Source organism: Silene latifolia, chromosome 11 (genome assembly GCF_048544455.1).
Source record: "Silene latifolia isolate original U9 population chromosome 11, ASM4854445v1, whole genome shotgun sequence".
NCBI lineage: Eukaryota > Viridiplantae > Streptophyta > Magnoliopsida > Caryophyllales > Caryophyllaceae > Silene > Silene latifolia.
The window spans coordinates 68,083,058-68,100,001 of record NC_133536.1 but is presented as its reverse complement, the minus strand read 5'-3'; the positions used below and the strand labels follow the sequence as shown (position 1 = coordinate 68,100,001).

Genomic DNA, 16,944 nt, shown 5'->3' with positions numbered 1-16,944 from the left:
AAACCCCATCAATTGTGACACTAGCATAAATTGAGATAGATAGATTTAGAACCCAAAGCACACCGTCCCATGGATCGACCTCGACTACCACTAACTAGTTGTATGTTGAGTATTATAAATGTGTTTGATTGGATGAGTGACGACATCACCCGGATCAGCATCTCAACCATTCATTGAGTCCATCCAAAGGCCTTTAGAGGGACTTATGGACTCAATTGGAGAGGAGGACTCATTAGAACTCCTCTCTCTCTCTCTCTCTCTCTCTCTCTCTCTCTATATATATATATATATATATATATATATATATATATATATATATAGAGAGAGAGAGAGAGAGAGAGAGAGAGAGTCGGGATCTGGTGAGAACTCCTAAATATTTGAGGATTGAGTAACGAATAAAATATCACACCATATACAAAACAATATCACGAGGAAAATTGACAAACAAAACCACCTAAAACACACAAAATCAATCGTCATTTTCTCTCTCTAAAAATTTTACCAAAATCAATCAAACATCTCAAACAAAAACTATCACAAAATCCTCTCTAAAATCTCGCTGAAAATCCGCAAAAACCTAAAATTCAAAGACGATTTCAACTGTATTTCAATATTCTAGATGTATTCGTTCACTAGATTGAATAATCTCACCATAATTCTCTCCAAAATCGTTGAGGTACATTTGTTTCTCATCTTTATCCATTTCTGCGATTTTTTATCAACTTATGTAGTATTAAATTGATTATGCATTTTGATTTTGTTCAAAATTATTGTATGTATGTTGAATTAGATGAATTTAATAGGATTAAATCAAAAAAATTGAACTAATTATCGAGTTATTTAGGGTACTTTCATGTTCTTACTGTAAATTTCTAAATATATTAGTGATAAATGAATTTAAACATTTTTTTTTATGATAATATCGACATATTGAACCAACTACTATCATCAATTGTAGTTGTAGTTGTTTATTAGATGATTTTTTTGGTTTAATCGCGAAACATAGGGTTTAATATTGTTTAATTGTGAAAATTAGGTTTAATATTGTTTAAGACAAGATTGTTTTATTTGGTAAAGAGGTATGATGAAGTGGCTTGTCGGTCTTTTGGTAGGCACTCTGCTTGAAAGAAGAGTAAACAGGAGAACCAGGTGAAAAGCGATAAGCAAGGCGTAAATCAACATGAATCTGACTTAAATCCAAGTGTTCTGAAAGATGAAATGTAATGTTGTAGTGGTCCTTTCTTTTGTTTACTTCACAGTTCACATAGACAATGAGGCATCTCATTTTTCCTGTAAGCTATATTCGTGTTAACCAAGCTGAACTTTGGTCATGAATACATGTGAGTGATACAAGTGAGTGAAAAGGATGATAAACTATTCCATGATTAGTTGGTAAAAATTGAACCAAGATAATGAAGAGAAGGGCAGTGATGATGACAGCGATGATGAAGATGAGACTGGAATGGAGGATGTTGATGTTGAAAATGACGGTTTCATGTTTAGGGTGCAGGGATGTCCTAGGTAATACGCCTTGTGTTCCATTTATGTCGCTGATTTGGAGCTTTGTACATGGCTACAAATGATCTTATAGTATTTGGGTGTTAAGATTCGTTCTTTTTTATTAGCGATGTTGTAGAAACATTTGTGAGGGTGGGATTGTCATACAAATCAAGCAGCCAAAGGTTATGCGGTTTAAGCCATGCGTTAAGAGAGATAATGGTGACTTTTTGTTGAGTGACTTTTCGAAATTTGATCGCCCCCTGTGCTACATTTGGCTTTTCAAAATTTGGACAAGTTTGTTGATGAGCAAGGACGTTATCCCAAATCCCAGTTTGGAGGAAAATGCACAGAAGCTGATATCTATAGCTAGCAAAATCAACGAGAGTGTTGCGGATGGCAAGCTTGAAGATATTAACCCCAAAATTCTGCGTCACATAGCTTTTGGGGCCAGGGCAATTTTGAACCCTATGGCTGCTACGTTTGAAGATTTTGTCGGCTAAGAAGTTGTCAAGGCTTGCTCAGGGAAGTTTCAGCCTCATTTCCAGGTTGGTATTGTTCCACTTACCGTTATTTGTTACTTTTTTCTTGTCCGCGCTTCTATTCAGGTTCTTTTAACCTCGACCTTTATTAGTTGTTTTCTGCTTGTAGTTCTTCAATTTTAATTCACTTGAATCTCTTCCTTCTGAACCACTAGAACCTTGCGAGCGTGTGCCAAGTAACAGTCGCTATGATGCTCAGATATCAGTGTTTGGATCAAAACTTCAGAATAAACTTGAAGATGCTAAAGTATTTGTTGTAGGGTTTGATGCTCTTGGATGTGAATTTTTGAAGAATTTAGATTTAGTGGGAGTTTCTTGTGGTATCGAGGGGAAGCTAACAGTACTGATGATGATGTAATAGAGAAAAGCAATCTTAGTAGGCAGTTTTTGTTTCGTGACTGGAACATTGGACAAGCTAAATCCACCGTTGCTACTACTGCTGCTGCTGCAATTAATCCACATTTCTCCGTTGAAGCATTGTAGTGTCGAGTTGGTCCTGAAACTGAAAATGTATTTGATGACTCTTACTGGAACAATATCACACGTTATTAGAAACAATATCACACGTTATTAGAAACAATATCACACCTTATACAAAATAATATCACTATTTCACAAGTGCTTTAAATGACTCCCCAATTTTATGATATTGTGAAACAATATCAAAACCATTAAAATAAAATACCACAAATCCTTATAAATAATATCACGGTTTTGATAACTACTGACATTATGTTTTTGTTCTTTGTTTTTTAATTTTTTTTTTGAGATTTCTTCACTTGAGGATGTTGATTAAGAGTTTGTGTGCATGCTGAGAAAGTCTATATTACATCATCAACTTAGATAAATTGTCTTTATTTACTCATTTTACTCACATATACAATTTTTTTATGCTTAGATGTAATTCCAAATGACAAAAATTTTGTATTATTTTTCCATTTTTGGTTAACAATATCATAAAACCTCAGAATCAATAATATATAGTGTTACCAAGATTTGCCTTTTGTATTTTACATTATCACACGTTATTGTAAACAATATCACACTTCATTTGAAACATTATCACCGTTCTTCTGAAACAATATCGTTACATTACGCTTAATTTTAGACAATACCCCTTGTGTGATATTGTTATACAATATCACATGTACTTATAAATAATATCATTCTGTATACAAAACAATATCACGGTTAAACGTTTTTTAAAAGGAGTCTTAAATTTTATCCTACTGTGAAACAATATCACAACCAGGTAAATAATATACCACAAGTCATTAGCAACAATATCACACTGTATGTAAGACAATATCACACTATATACAAACAATATTGAAGTAAAAAGGATTTTTAAATCCCTATCCACTTTTGTTATAAGAGAAATAATATCTCAACCATTAAAGTAAAATATCACATGATATTTGAAACAATATCACACTTTACCAAGAATTATATCAGAGCCAAAAGAAATTGTTTAGCCATAACTACCTTTGTAATCTCGAGATACAATATTCAACCACACCAGAAATAAATGAGTAACGAATGAAATAAGTTCTACGAGCATTACATCCATGTACTTCCAATTACAATTTTTTGTCCAACATATCTAGTTGTTGTTCTAATTACTTCTTCTACCTCTACCTCTATTCTTAAGAGTTGCAACGGTCTTGTATCGTAGTGGCCTTATTTCGATCTGATGTCTATGATCTTCAGCATCTTCTCCGCAATTAGGTCCTCTGTACATCAAATGCATAGTAAATAACCACGACAATATACGTGACATTAAAAGAAACTACATACCAATAACATTAATAACGCTTTCCCATTTTCACATTTGTGGAGGAAAGATGTTGAACTTAGCATAATATTTGAGTAATACTCCACAAAGTAACGATCTGAATTTGATTCATTGAGATAACCACGAGTAAAAGGAGTAGTTAATCTCTTGACTTTGTACGGAGATACAGCTTTATCAAGCAACATTTTAATTAATTGAGTTTATTGAGCTTTTAAATTATATTACGAATAAATTCTACAACTATCCCCTACTTTGACACGAATCATGTGAAACTTGTCATTTAGACTGGAACTTCTCATGTCATTTATACTGAAACATACAGTAAAACAATATTACGTATTATGTAAAACAATATCACACATTCTGCTGAACAATATCAGATATTCTGCAAAATAATATCACACAATTTGCTAAACAATATAAACTTTTGCTAAACCTGAGAAATCATACGAAAACTATCATCTTGTGTAAGAATATGAATATGACAACTTAATGTTAAGGCAAACAAAATCGGAAAACATCAAAAAAAGCTGAAAATAAGAATTAAAATACGCATAAAATTTAAATTAGGTACGAAAATTATAAGATGACTACTAATTGGTAATAGATGTAGGAAAAAGAAAATAACATGTGACTGAAAGTTGAAATTACTAAATAAAGAGAACATAAAACTGAAATTAAGAAGAATAACGTACCTGACATCGGATAATGATTGAAATAGAATAATAAGTGATGAGAAAAAGAGATATGATCTGAGATTGAGCTGAAAACCTAGAAATAAAGAAGCAAACGTAGAAAATTTAGCGAAATAAAGGTGAAAATAAGAATAAAGCAACATAAAATTGAAAATTAAAACAGAAAATTTGAAGAAACGCGGTAAGATCTGTACAAATCCCAAATATATATAGGGTAAAACGAAAAAACATTTGAATTAAAGCGAAAAATTACAAATTAAAGAGAACATAAGCTGAAAATTAACAACAATAACATACCTGACAACGCAATTATGATTGAAGATGAGATCGAGCTGATAATTGATCAAAACACTAGAAATCACGAAGAGAAGAACAAGGTTTTAATGGAAGAACAAGCGAGAGAATGAAGAAAGACGGTAGAGAGAGAGAGAACAAAAAAATTAGATGAGAATGATTTTTTGCCTGAGAAAAGAGTTTATATAGCTGAAAGGTGAAATGACATCTTTACCCTTAAGGAGTCGCGCTGAATATAGGACGTTAGATGACTTAGATCTAATGGATGGTATTAATCCTCAATCCTCAAATATATGAGTCATACTCACATGATCCCATTCCTATATATATATATATATTAGATTAGGACTTATGGACTCATCTAAGGATGGTGGACTCATTTGATCCTACTTCTATAGAGTGAAGTTCAAATGAGTCCACCTAAATATTTGTGTCCCTAAGTCCTAATCTAAGCCATTGATCTTCTAAGATTGATGGTTGAGATTTGAACCTTCTAAGCAATTTCTAAATTGAAACTCTAATGTTTTAAAAGTGAAACTTTAATCTGTAAATGTAATTTTAATTCTTTAAAATGTAACTTTAATTTTTTGAAGTCAAATTATATACAAAAGTTTAAATTTTTCGATTTTTGAATATAACTTTAATGTTCTACGACTGAAACTTTAATGCAAAAAAATGTAACTTTAATTTTTTTAGGCCAATTTTTAATATAAAAATTTGATTTTATGAAATAATGTAATTAGGACTAATATTTTTTTAATTTAACTAATTTTTATTTGAAATCTTAATAGTATACGAGTAAAACTTTATTGCTTTAAAGTGAAACTTTAATTTTTTTTGGATTTTTTTAAATATAAAAATTTGAATTTATGTAATAATGTAACTGTGATTATTATTTATTTAATTTCACTGATTTACTTAATTTAACAAGTGAAACTTTAACATTAAAAAATGCAACTTTAGCACTAATAATGTAAAAGTGACTTATAATGATTTAATATCACTAATTTATTAACATAACTTTAATGTGATACGAGTGAAACTTTAATGCTAAAAATTGAAACTATATTTTTTTTATTCCATTTATAATTTTAATGGTTTATGTAACTTTAGTCATCGTTTATGAAACGTTTTTCTGTTTGAAATGAAACTTTAACCCTTGATGGTGAAACTTTATACTAAATAGGGTGATTTTGAATATATTAATTTTAATTTACGTAAACTTTGTCCATTAGAAGTGTAATTTTAGTCCTTATCCATGTAACATCAGCCAATATCGATGAAACTTTAATCTCAACCACCCGACCAATAACTAATACCAACCACCACCGCCTTTGTCACCCAACTCAAAAAAAAGAGAAATAGGCGGTAGAACCACCACAATACGATCGACCACCAATCTGAAAAAAAAATATATATATATATATATATATATATATATATATATATATATATATATATATATATATATATATATATATATATATATATATATATATATATATATATATATATATATATATATATATGAGAAGCCACGGCCACGACATCACCGCCACCATCCCCGCAAATGACCCACCACCAACAACCACTTTAGATCTGAAAAAGAAAAAAAAAAGAGAGAAGGGAGAGAGGCGGCAGGCACAACCGCAACCAACACCTCCACAAACCACCAGAGCACATCGACAACCACCACCGTAAACTGAAAAAAAAAAAGAACGAAAAAGCGCGAGAGGCGGCCGCTCAACCGTCGCCAACACCCCCTTAAGATCCACCACACAACACAAACACGACACCTTTTATAAGATCTGAAAAAAAACAAAAAAAAAACAACGGTGAAAGGAGGACGACGGCGAATGGAGGGGAAGAGTAGTGGTTGCCGACGGAGGCAGAAGGATGGTGGGAGAAGAGAACAAGTGATGGCGGCGTCGGGTGTTGTGGTGGACGGATGGAGTAGTTGGGGTTGGTGAGATGAGACAGAGAGAGAAAGGGAGGAAGAGAGGGAAAGGGAGGAAGAGAGAGAAGTTGCAGGAATGAAATGATAGAATTAGGGTTTTTGTGTTTATATAGGGCTTTTATTTTCAGATTCAATCTTAGCCCTTGATTTTGTTCTAATCTAACGGCTTAGATTAGGACTTATGGACTCATCTAAGGATGGTGGACTCATTTGATCCTACTTCTATATATATATATATATATATATATATATATATATATATATATATATATATATATATATATATATATATATATATATATATATATATATATATATACACACAAAGTATTGTGTTTTTGTCGTTTGTATCTTTATATCTAAACAGAGTAGGTTGAAAGGGTTGAGATACGCATGCGGGTAGTATACGAGTCAGCATGACTCGATCAAGTGGGGGAACTCGATCGAGTAGGTGAGTGACTCGATCGAGTAGGTGTGACTCGGTCGAGTAGGTGGTTTTTGGTTTCTGGGCAGTAGTCTGTTTTTGGGCACTCGATCGAGTGGGGTCAGCTCGATTGAGTCGGGTGGTGGCTCGGTCGAGTACGTTTTTGGATGCATTCTGGTCAGATTCTGGAGTCGAGGCACTCGTTCGAGTAAGTGGACAACTCGATCGAGTGGCCTCAACTCGATCGAGTGGGTTGTGGTACTCGATCGAGTGGGTTTTACACAGGTCGTTTTCGTGTTTTGAGATATGGGATGTGTGTTCATGTTTATCTTTTCTTATATAGTTTCAAGATGCTACCAAAGAGAACCGCGTTGTATGCCAGAGCTGAGAACATGAGTGTAGATGAGATCGTTAAGATGTTGGAGCACCAAGATGCTCTTACAGAGGCTTTAAAGAAATTCGGGAAAGATAAAGAGGCGGGGGGAGATTACGCCAAGATGAGTGTACATATAGCGAGGTTTAATCCAAAAGAGTACATGGGCATGGGTGCGCAAATTCTGCTGGATAATTGGCATAGAGAGATGGAGAACATACTCAATTTGGTTCATTGCCCAGAGGAACTTCGAGTGGAACAAGCTGCGTTCTAATTAAGGGAAGCGGCCGGAGAGTGGTGGGATAAGGTTAAGGTGAGTGCTCTGGACTTGTATGTGAAACAGGGGTTACCTGCTATACCTTGGGATGAGTTTAAGAAAGCTATGAGGTGAGAGTTCGTGCCGGAGCATGTGCGTAGTAAGCTGAGGGAGGAGTTTGATGACTTCAAGATGATTTCTGATATGACAGTTGCTGAGTATTATCACAAGTTCAACGAGAAATCTAGGTATGCAGAGGATATGGGGCTGAGCCAAGAGAATTTGGCATTGAGGTTTGAGAAGGAGTTGATGTAACAACCCGGATTATAAAACAGAGAAAAAACATAATATAAAGTAAATATCAGAGTATAATACTGATAAAAGGGTCAAGGTGGCGGAAACACCTGACCAATCCGGTTCGCTACTAAAACAAAAACCAAACTAATACATTATTTAAGGGTTCTCAAACATAAAAACAAACTCCTAATTTATTATTCGGCTCGCCCCTCGATGCATCCCAAACAACATCATCTAAACAGCGACGAGCATTCAACCTGAGAATGGGGGGTCGACAATCAGTCGGGAGTAACTAGATGCTCTCCCAGTCATGTTTACAACAATTGAATATAACTAACAATCATTAACAATTGAAATGTAAAACCAATAAACATGTGAGACCATCTATACTCATGAAAACCCAACGTAAACTTATCATTAAACGAAGGCATTTTAAGACAATCCTTTAAAAATAATATCTCAAATGAAACCACATATTACGAGACACAAACATTACCAATTAAAAATAGCAACATAAGGCATAAAGCTAGCAACAAAGCATAGCGAATAGGGTGAACATCACGCATCATACCGATTAGAGCATACAACCAATGCTTCCACACAATACGCATAGGGTATAAAACGAACACCGGCTCGAGCGTATAATTGACACTCTAACCTGTTAGAGTATATAACTGATACTCTGACTGACGGATCGTATAACTGACTCCCCGTCGGTGTGAAGTATATAACTGATACTCCACGGTACTATGTATAGCGTATCACCACTGCCTATGTGCCTAAGACTTGGCCAGACCCCTCGATACAATAACTGTACACCGAACGACACTCGGGACCCAGAGCGTATAACTGACGACTCTGGCCACCCCCGGACATAGACCAAATAAATCCCACAATAGGTGGCGTTAGTTCATTCCGTTTGGTATATAACTGATACCGCACGTCATCTATACCACTAGCCAACAAACAAATGCACAGTATAACTGACTGTACCAACATGCGTGAACAACGTCACGACTCAACTCTTAGGATAATATAACTGACTACCCTACTTATCACATGAACAAGAGTAACCAAAGATATATGCAACCACAAGGACATAACACGTTGAACACAATACAACATATGAAACAAGTATAAGTAACCAATGTTATAGTAACTTCAACTATAACTTTAACAATAACCACTCAATGTTATAGTAACCCTAACCATAACATAAACTCTGGATGCGAGGTTATAGTAACCTCAACTATAACTTCAACATATATAACTTGAAGTTATACTTACCTCAACTATAACCTTGACACGAAACTCAAAGTTATACTAGTTCCAACCATAACCTTGAGCCATAAATCTCAGGGTACGTTAGTTCCAGCTGTAACCTTATCTCGTACTTCAATGTTATAGTAGCTTCAGCCATAACTAGAGTAACTACCCAAAGTTGTATTAACTTTAGCTATAAAACATGAATAATCATCAAGGTTATACTAGCTTTAGCTATAACTTTGGAGAGCACTCTTGGCCGTCTATCATGCCGCCACTAGGGTTTATTCGTAAACCCTAATTGTGCTCATGACACCCATAATTTAATGGGTAAGCAACATATGATATATAATTAATGCATAAAAACATATACAAACATGCGAAACATATTTAATCATGATAACAAATAATCAAACGTGTATAAATCATGCAAAATAATCATTAAATCATATTAATTACATCAATTGGCATAAACACAATTAAAAGAAAACACCTAGCTACCTTTTTAGCAATTAATGAAAACCTTCATAAAGAAAACGACCAACAAAGCCTTATTTCCAACACGTGTCAACGTCCTCAAAATCGACAATAAAGAATATACCCGAATCCAAACCCATAAAAGCACCATAAAAGACTCTTCTTCTTCTTCTTTACCCATTAAAAATAAGGGACCCTAAAGATAGATCTAAAGGTCCATACAAATAAATCTCGTAAAAATATTTTGAGAATAAATTATTATAAAGGTAAGAGCAAGGATTGTGAAAATATAATTTTCTTTTGAATGGGGAAAAAGGAAAGATATTCAACAATGGAGTCAAAGGGAGAAAAGAAAACAAAAGAGAGAAATATAGGAAGAGGCGTGTGGCTTAGTGTACGTGAAAACAAAACCTTTGGTTTGACCTAGTTGCTTGCTAGGTTAAATCTATTTATAAGAGATTAACTAATGGGCTTTGTGTCCATTAGCTTATACAATGGATTATCTGATTACAAATCCAACTGGATATTATTAAACGCTAGAAAAGCTTAAATAGGAAAAGTAATTATTAAATTAAAATAGTAAAATCGTGCACAGACATTTTAACCCTTCCAAAAGTAGATTAAAACGAGAAATAATAAAATAGAGAACGGACGCGATAAACATATATATTCAAAATAAATTATTAAACTCCAAAATAATCAATTTAATAAAATACTTTTTATAATAAAATATTATTATAAAATACGGGGTGTTACAATCCAACCCCCTAAAAAGAAGTTTCGTCCTCGAAACTTGGAATTCAAAGATAAGATCAAAAGAAGGTAAGAATTACAAGTGATCATCAATAAAAGTCATCTCGAAATCCTAACCGTTGCGCACTCTGATCCCTATCAACAAGCTTAAACCAAAGAAACATATCCAAAATCCTCAATGTTATTATCATCTTCACATACTCGACAACCTCAAAAGTCTTATCAAACTCATACCATCACAACCCAAAATAATCGTTAAGCTAATTCCTTCCTGAATAGCTTCTCTCTTATCTCGGTATGACCTAGTCGTCGTACGACCACAACATTTTCACACATGCATCACCTTTAAGCATGTGGTTGACGCTCATAAAGTCCATCATATCTCATAAGCCATAATATCACTGAGTTCCTCACTTTCACCAAGTACACTCAACACCTATAAGTGATATTCCACAACGTACAATATTCCATCTCATGAACTACTAACTTCTAGTCTATATAACCTTTAATAACACTTCAATTCTACTTTACCATTCACCAAAAGATCTGACATTAACCAAAACCCAAGACAGATAATCTTTAAACCAAAGAGTATCTTTTGAATGAGAAAACTCTTTCACTCACGAGTACCATTAGAATTATCGGTACCTTATCATCCTCAAAGTCAGTAGTGCTCACTACTATATAAAACTCTTAAGCTCAAAAGACTTTAATATAAAACCTCATTAGTTCTCGATATACATTAGTATCCAAAGTCCTCAATCTCAAACCTCAAACTCTCACCAACATCATCAGTCGCACTCGCAAGACTCAATCATTTCCTCTGAACACTTATGATCACAACATTCCTAAGAACCCAAGGAACCATACACCTTTATTTAAGCTAGTACCTATTGTACCACAACATACTTTCCATCAAGAACGCATTTCCATCAAAACATAATAATAATAATAATAACACCACCATACAACTCTCATCACCTATGCTCATACAATCACCATACTTATAACCTCAATTTGTAGTTACATTTTACTATCTGTGAATATCATCTCAACATCACAAATCCACCACAAGATCGTATGAATCTATGTCCTTCAATTAATCACTCATACTCTTAAAGAAACATTTTATCTCAGATAGAACACACAAACATCTATACACCCTTAGAGTAAAAACATCCTCAAACTTTAAGAGCTATATAACACCTTTAATACTCCTTCTCCAAAACTCTATATGTTATCCCAATTCACACTCGCATACCACTATGTTACTAAGTTCTCAACCCCAAATAACCAAACATCAAACTCAAGTTTTCTAACATCGCTCGCAAAAAGGATCCAAGCTTCCACTACGAGATGATCACAAGTAGCTCTAAAGAGATTTCAAACGTTGTCAAGTTACCATGAAAGAATAAATAACTTGCAAACCAAAACAAAATATTTTCGTGTAATACCACAAAGCAAAAGAACACATTCTTTTCGGAAGTAAAAGCTTAGAGAGAAATCAATGTGAAAAGGGTAATTACAAAAGTCAGAGAAAAAGGAACTGGAGTTGAAATGAAGAACAAATAGAGATAACGATAGATAAAACAGATAGAGGACAAAGATAAAAAGAAACTTTTGGTCTGGAGACTCAAATATAAGAGGTATGGTTAACACGTGCAAGGATGACAAGAATAGACAGCTCAAAAACAATTCCATTTACTCAAAGACGACACCTTAACATAAGATAAATTAAGCACGATAACCAAGGTCTTACAAATATCGTACAATCATCACTCAAGGTAAAACGTCTCGTAACATCCTTCTGTCATATCTCCATAATACCTCAGCACCAACAAATCCCTATATAACTGTCTCTTTACAATCACTATATTCCTCAGATCATCACTCTCAAGATCATAAACTCTCACGGCCATCAACTCTCAAGTCCTTCCACTCTCAAGAACATCATCTAATCACATTTAGTTATCCAATCCATATCAATCTCTATATCCTCAAAAGATGAATACCACGATACATTATAATCATCGTCAGCGTAGCCGTTCACTAAGTCAACGCTAGAACACTTTAACATTAACATCTTACAAGCCCATAAATTATAGTTCGTCTCTTTCAATCAATCCTTTAAAAGGTACGATCAGTAAATAACTCCTCAACAGATAAGTCATCAAATCTTTCATAACTCACTAATTCACCATTACCGATTCTTACTCCTCAAATATGATATCCCAATTAAAGATGAGCAAAATCCCCAAAATTCTCAACTTGTTATATCCTATCTCCACGATAACATTCAATTCATTTCCATTATTCTACTCTCGATCCATAAATAACTCGCATAACTTTTTCCTTAACACAAGACTGAGTTCAATAATTCTCACAATTAAGAACATAAGTCTCAACATTCCCAAATAATACCATAAGAGAAATATACTCATCATGTCTCTCACTTATAGTAAAACTATGAAACCACAATCATACATCTTATGTCACAAATCATAACCCTCTATCATCAATAAGGATTTTCCTCAAATACATAAAAGAACTTAACACCTATAATCCCAAAGGAAACATCGTCACAACAACCTATATTCCCAAAGTAGACTTCCTCGTTACCAAACTCATAATAATAAACGCTCTTTTCTTTCATACTTGAACATCCCAACTTGCCAACCAATCCTAACTTGATGGCTCAAGAAACAACACGGGAATCAACCTCGAAATCACCTCAAACAAGGACAACACCACCAAAAAGATCCAAAAGAATGAAAGTACGACAAGATTAAAGCTCGGGTTATCAAGGATTAAAAGTTTTGACTTTTGACCGACATATAACCAAAATGCACGACACGTAACATGCAAAGGACATTTTCAAAATTAACCAACTTTAAAATCAATAAAGCATACTCGACGGTCATAAGTGAACAACACATCTAATACGATTATTAGCGATAAACATTAAGACATAAACAAACAAATGCATGAACAAAAAAATTAATACAATTAATAACAATACAAAATATTAAGGAACGAAAAGCAAGTACAAAAATAACTCATGTAAAACAATTGATAACGATCGAAAACATTAAGTCATAAACAAGTAAGTACATGAACAACACATGTAACACAATTAATAACGATATGAAAGATTAAGGCATAAACAAAACATGCAATACAATTAATAACGATGCGAAACATTAAGACCTAAACAAAGAAGTACTTAACTGTTTCTACCCCATTTACTCTCACTCATTTACTAAGTCAATTTACTTTTAATCATTAACTAAGCGAGAGTTGGGAGCGTGTTCGCTCTGATACCAACTGTAACAACCCGGATTATAAAACAGAGCAAAAACATAATATAAAGTAAATATCATAGTATATTTTTTTTGGTGAAATGTGAATATATATATATATATATATATATATATAATCGTCCAACCAGTACATCAGCATTGTTACACACTACTCTTACACATGAACAACCTAGCAATTAAACTTACAGCACAATACAAAGCTTATATCTAGACAACTCATCCCTGCTCCTATACAAATTTTGAATATATCGCATAATCTCATTAATTATGTACCCTGGAGCAGGTACCTTATGCTCCTCCCTACAGACATTCCGTGCCATCCAAATATGGTAAATCAAAGCCACCACAGCTGCATATACTAGCTGCTTCTTCAACAGAGACCTACACCTCGACACACTGCACCAAGTCAAAATATCAGTAGCAGGTAGAGGTACTCCTAGCCAGTCCCTCAACAGAGTCCAGCATCTGACACTAAAATCACACGAGTAAAAAGGATGTTGATGGTCCTCCATCTGTGTCCTGCAAATTTCACACAGGCCATCAGAAATAACACCAAATCTCATCATCCTGTCCTTAGTGTAGAGCCTCCCCTGAATCATTAACCACCCAATAAAAGAGTACTTAGGTAGATTTAACCTATTCCAGATCAGATGCCACCAATCCACCTTAACCTGATCCCCCTGCAACCAGGCATAGCCACTAGCCACAGTGTACTGCCCCTGATTAGCACACCAGACATCATTCATAAAGCCAGCTTTCACTTTATCCTTGACCTTACAGATTGTCCTCCACACCCAGCTCGAATTAGAAGTAGGAGAGTAATCAAACCAGTGTCTTCCTTTCATATAAACATGGTCCACCCACTTTATCCATAAGTGGTCACTTTTAGTAGCTAGCCAGGCAGTGTACTTAGCTATCTAAGCAGTGTTCCACAGCCTGCAGTCCACTATTCCCAAACCACCATATTTTTTCCCCAGAGAAATTTGTTCCCATGCTACAGCAGGTGCTCTACCATACTGATCACTGCCTGCCCATAAGTAATTCCTACAAATACTTGTGATCTTATCAATAGCAGTGAGAGGAATAATGAAGATTCTGGCCCAGGAAGAATGCAGTTGATTGAGTACAGCTTTGATAAGAACTAGACGACCAGCATAGCTAAGCTTCCTAGCCCCCCAGCCTCGTATCCTCTCAACAATCTTCTCAACCAGCCTAGAACAGTCTCCCACAGCCATTCTTTTGTAAGAAATTAGAATTCCCAAGTATCTGAAAGGGAATTGACCCACCTTGAAGCCAGACAGTTGAAGGATATATGCAACCTCCCCAGCACCCATTCCATTACAATAAATCTCTGACTTCTCCTGGTTCATTGCTAAAGGTAGCAAAAGCTCTCAGAATAACAGTGAGTGAGCTTCTGTCCCCTCTACAAAACATCAGAAGGTCATCTGCAAAGCACAGATGAGACAACTTCAGTGCTCTGCATAAAGGGTGGAAAGTGAACTCGCTCCTAGTCGTGGCAGCCATGAGAATCCTACTTAAGTACTCCATACAAATTGTAAACAATAAAGGAGATATGGGATCCCCCTGTCTAATCCCTCTCTTTCCTTGAAAATAACCAAAGTAAGAGCCATTGAGTGATAAAGTGAACCATGGTGAAGTGACACACACCATGATCAGATTAATGATCTTCTCAGGGAAACCCATGGCACCCAACATCTGCTCAATGAACTCCCACTCTATAGAATCATACGCTTTTTTTAAATCCACTTTTATCAAGCACCTGGGTGAGCAAGTTTTCCTTTTGTATAATCTCACCAGGTCTTGACAAATCAAAATATTATCAATAATTTCTCGCCCTTTAATAAACGCACTTTGATTTTCACTGATGATGTGAGGAAGAACAGCTGCCACCCTATTACAGAGCACCTTAGAAATTGTTTTATAGATTACATTACAACACGCAATTGGTCTGAAGTCTGCAACAGAAATAGGCCGAGCTTTCTTAGGGATCAAAATTAATGTGGTAGCATTAACCTGTCTCAACAATTTTCCATTAGTGAAAAACTCCAACACTGCCTGAACCACATCATGCCCAACCACTGGATATGCATCTCTAAAAAACTGAGAGGAGAATCCATCAGGTCTAGGAGCCTTGTTAGCAGGGATAGAAAATAAGGCTTGCTTGACCTCAGATTTAGATACAGGCCTCAACAGTCCAGTCACATGCTCACCAGACAGAGTCCTGCCCATTTTAACAACAGGAACATGAATAGGGTTGACCTTCTTGCTAGTCCCCAGTAGCTGGATATAATACTCAACAAATGCTGCTTCAATTGCTTCAGGATGAGTGTGAGTAACTCCCCTCATATCTTGTATGCTTAAAACCTTATTCTGCAGTCTTCTAGCCTTGATCACACTATGAAAGTACTGAGTGTTCTCATTCCCATCTTTCATCCATTGAGCTTTGGCTTTCTGAACTAGAAACCTCCTTCTGGCCTCATCTAATTTCTTATAGGCTTCAGCAGCAGCTTTTGCTTCTGCCTGCATCTGGAGATCAATGGGAGTGCTCTGCAGCTTCTTTTGAACCTCAAACATATGCATCTTAGCCACCTCTACTGATGTTTCAATATTAGAAAAACTGTCACTATTCAATTCCTTCAAAGGTCGTTTCAAAGCCTTAAGCTTCTTGACAATTTGGAACATTTTTACACCAGCAATTCTTGTATCCCAAACCTTCCTCACAATATTGATAAACCCATCAGCATGCCCCCACATATCAAAATATTTGAAATTGCTTCTCCTCTTTTCCACTGAAGGCCTAAGCACCATTGTGCAAGGGCAATGGTCAAAGATCCCTTCAGGATGGAAAGTAGTAAGTGTGTCAGGGTAGCTATCCAACCAATCATCAGTGATCAAAGCCCCGTCTATCCTACTGAAAACCATGGCCCCCACCTCATGTTTATTAGTCCAAGTAAAAAATGCTCCCTGAGAAGGTATATCC

The 16,944-nt window shown here is 35.1% G+C and overlaps 1 protein-coding gene across 1 annotated transcript; it reads right to left on the bottom strand.

Annotated features, from left to right (window-relative positions):
* Positions 1–14,125: 14,125 nt before the first annotated feature.
* Positions 14,126–14,788, bottom strand: LOC141613515 (uncharacterized). Its single transcript, XM_074432254.1, has one exon. It carries the CDS (start codon positions 14,786–14,788, stop codon positions 14,126–14,128), a length of 663 nt encoding a protein of 220 aa, XP_074288355.1.
* Positions 14,789–16,944: the final 2,156 nt, after the last annotated feature.

Excerpts from the sequence above, each read along its gene's own strand:
- LOC141613515 (XM_074432254.1), bottom strand. The coding sequence starts at position 14,788 with ATGAAAGGAAGACACTGGTTTGATTACTCTCCTACTTCTAATTCGAGC.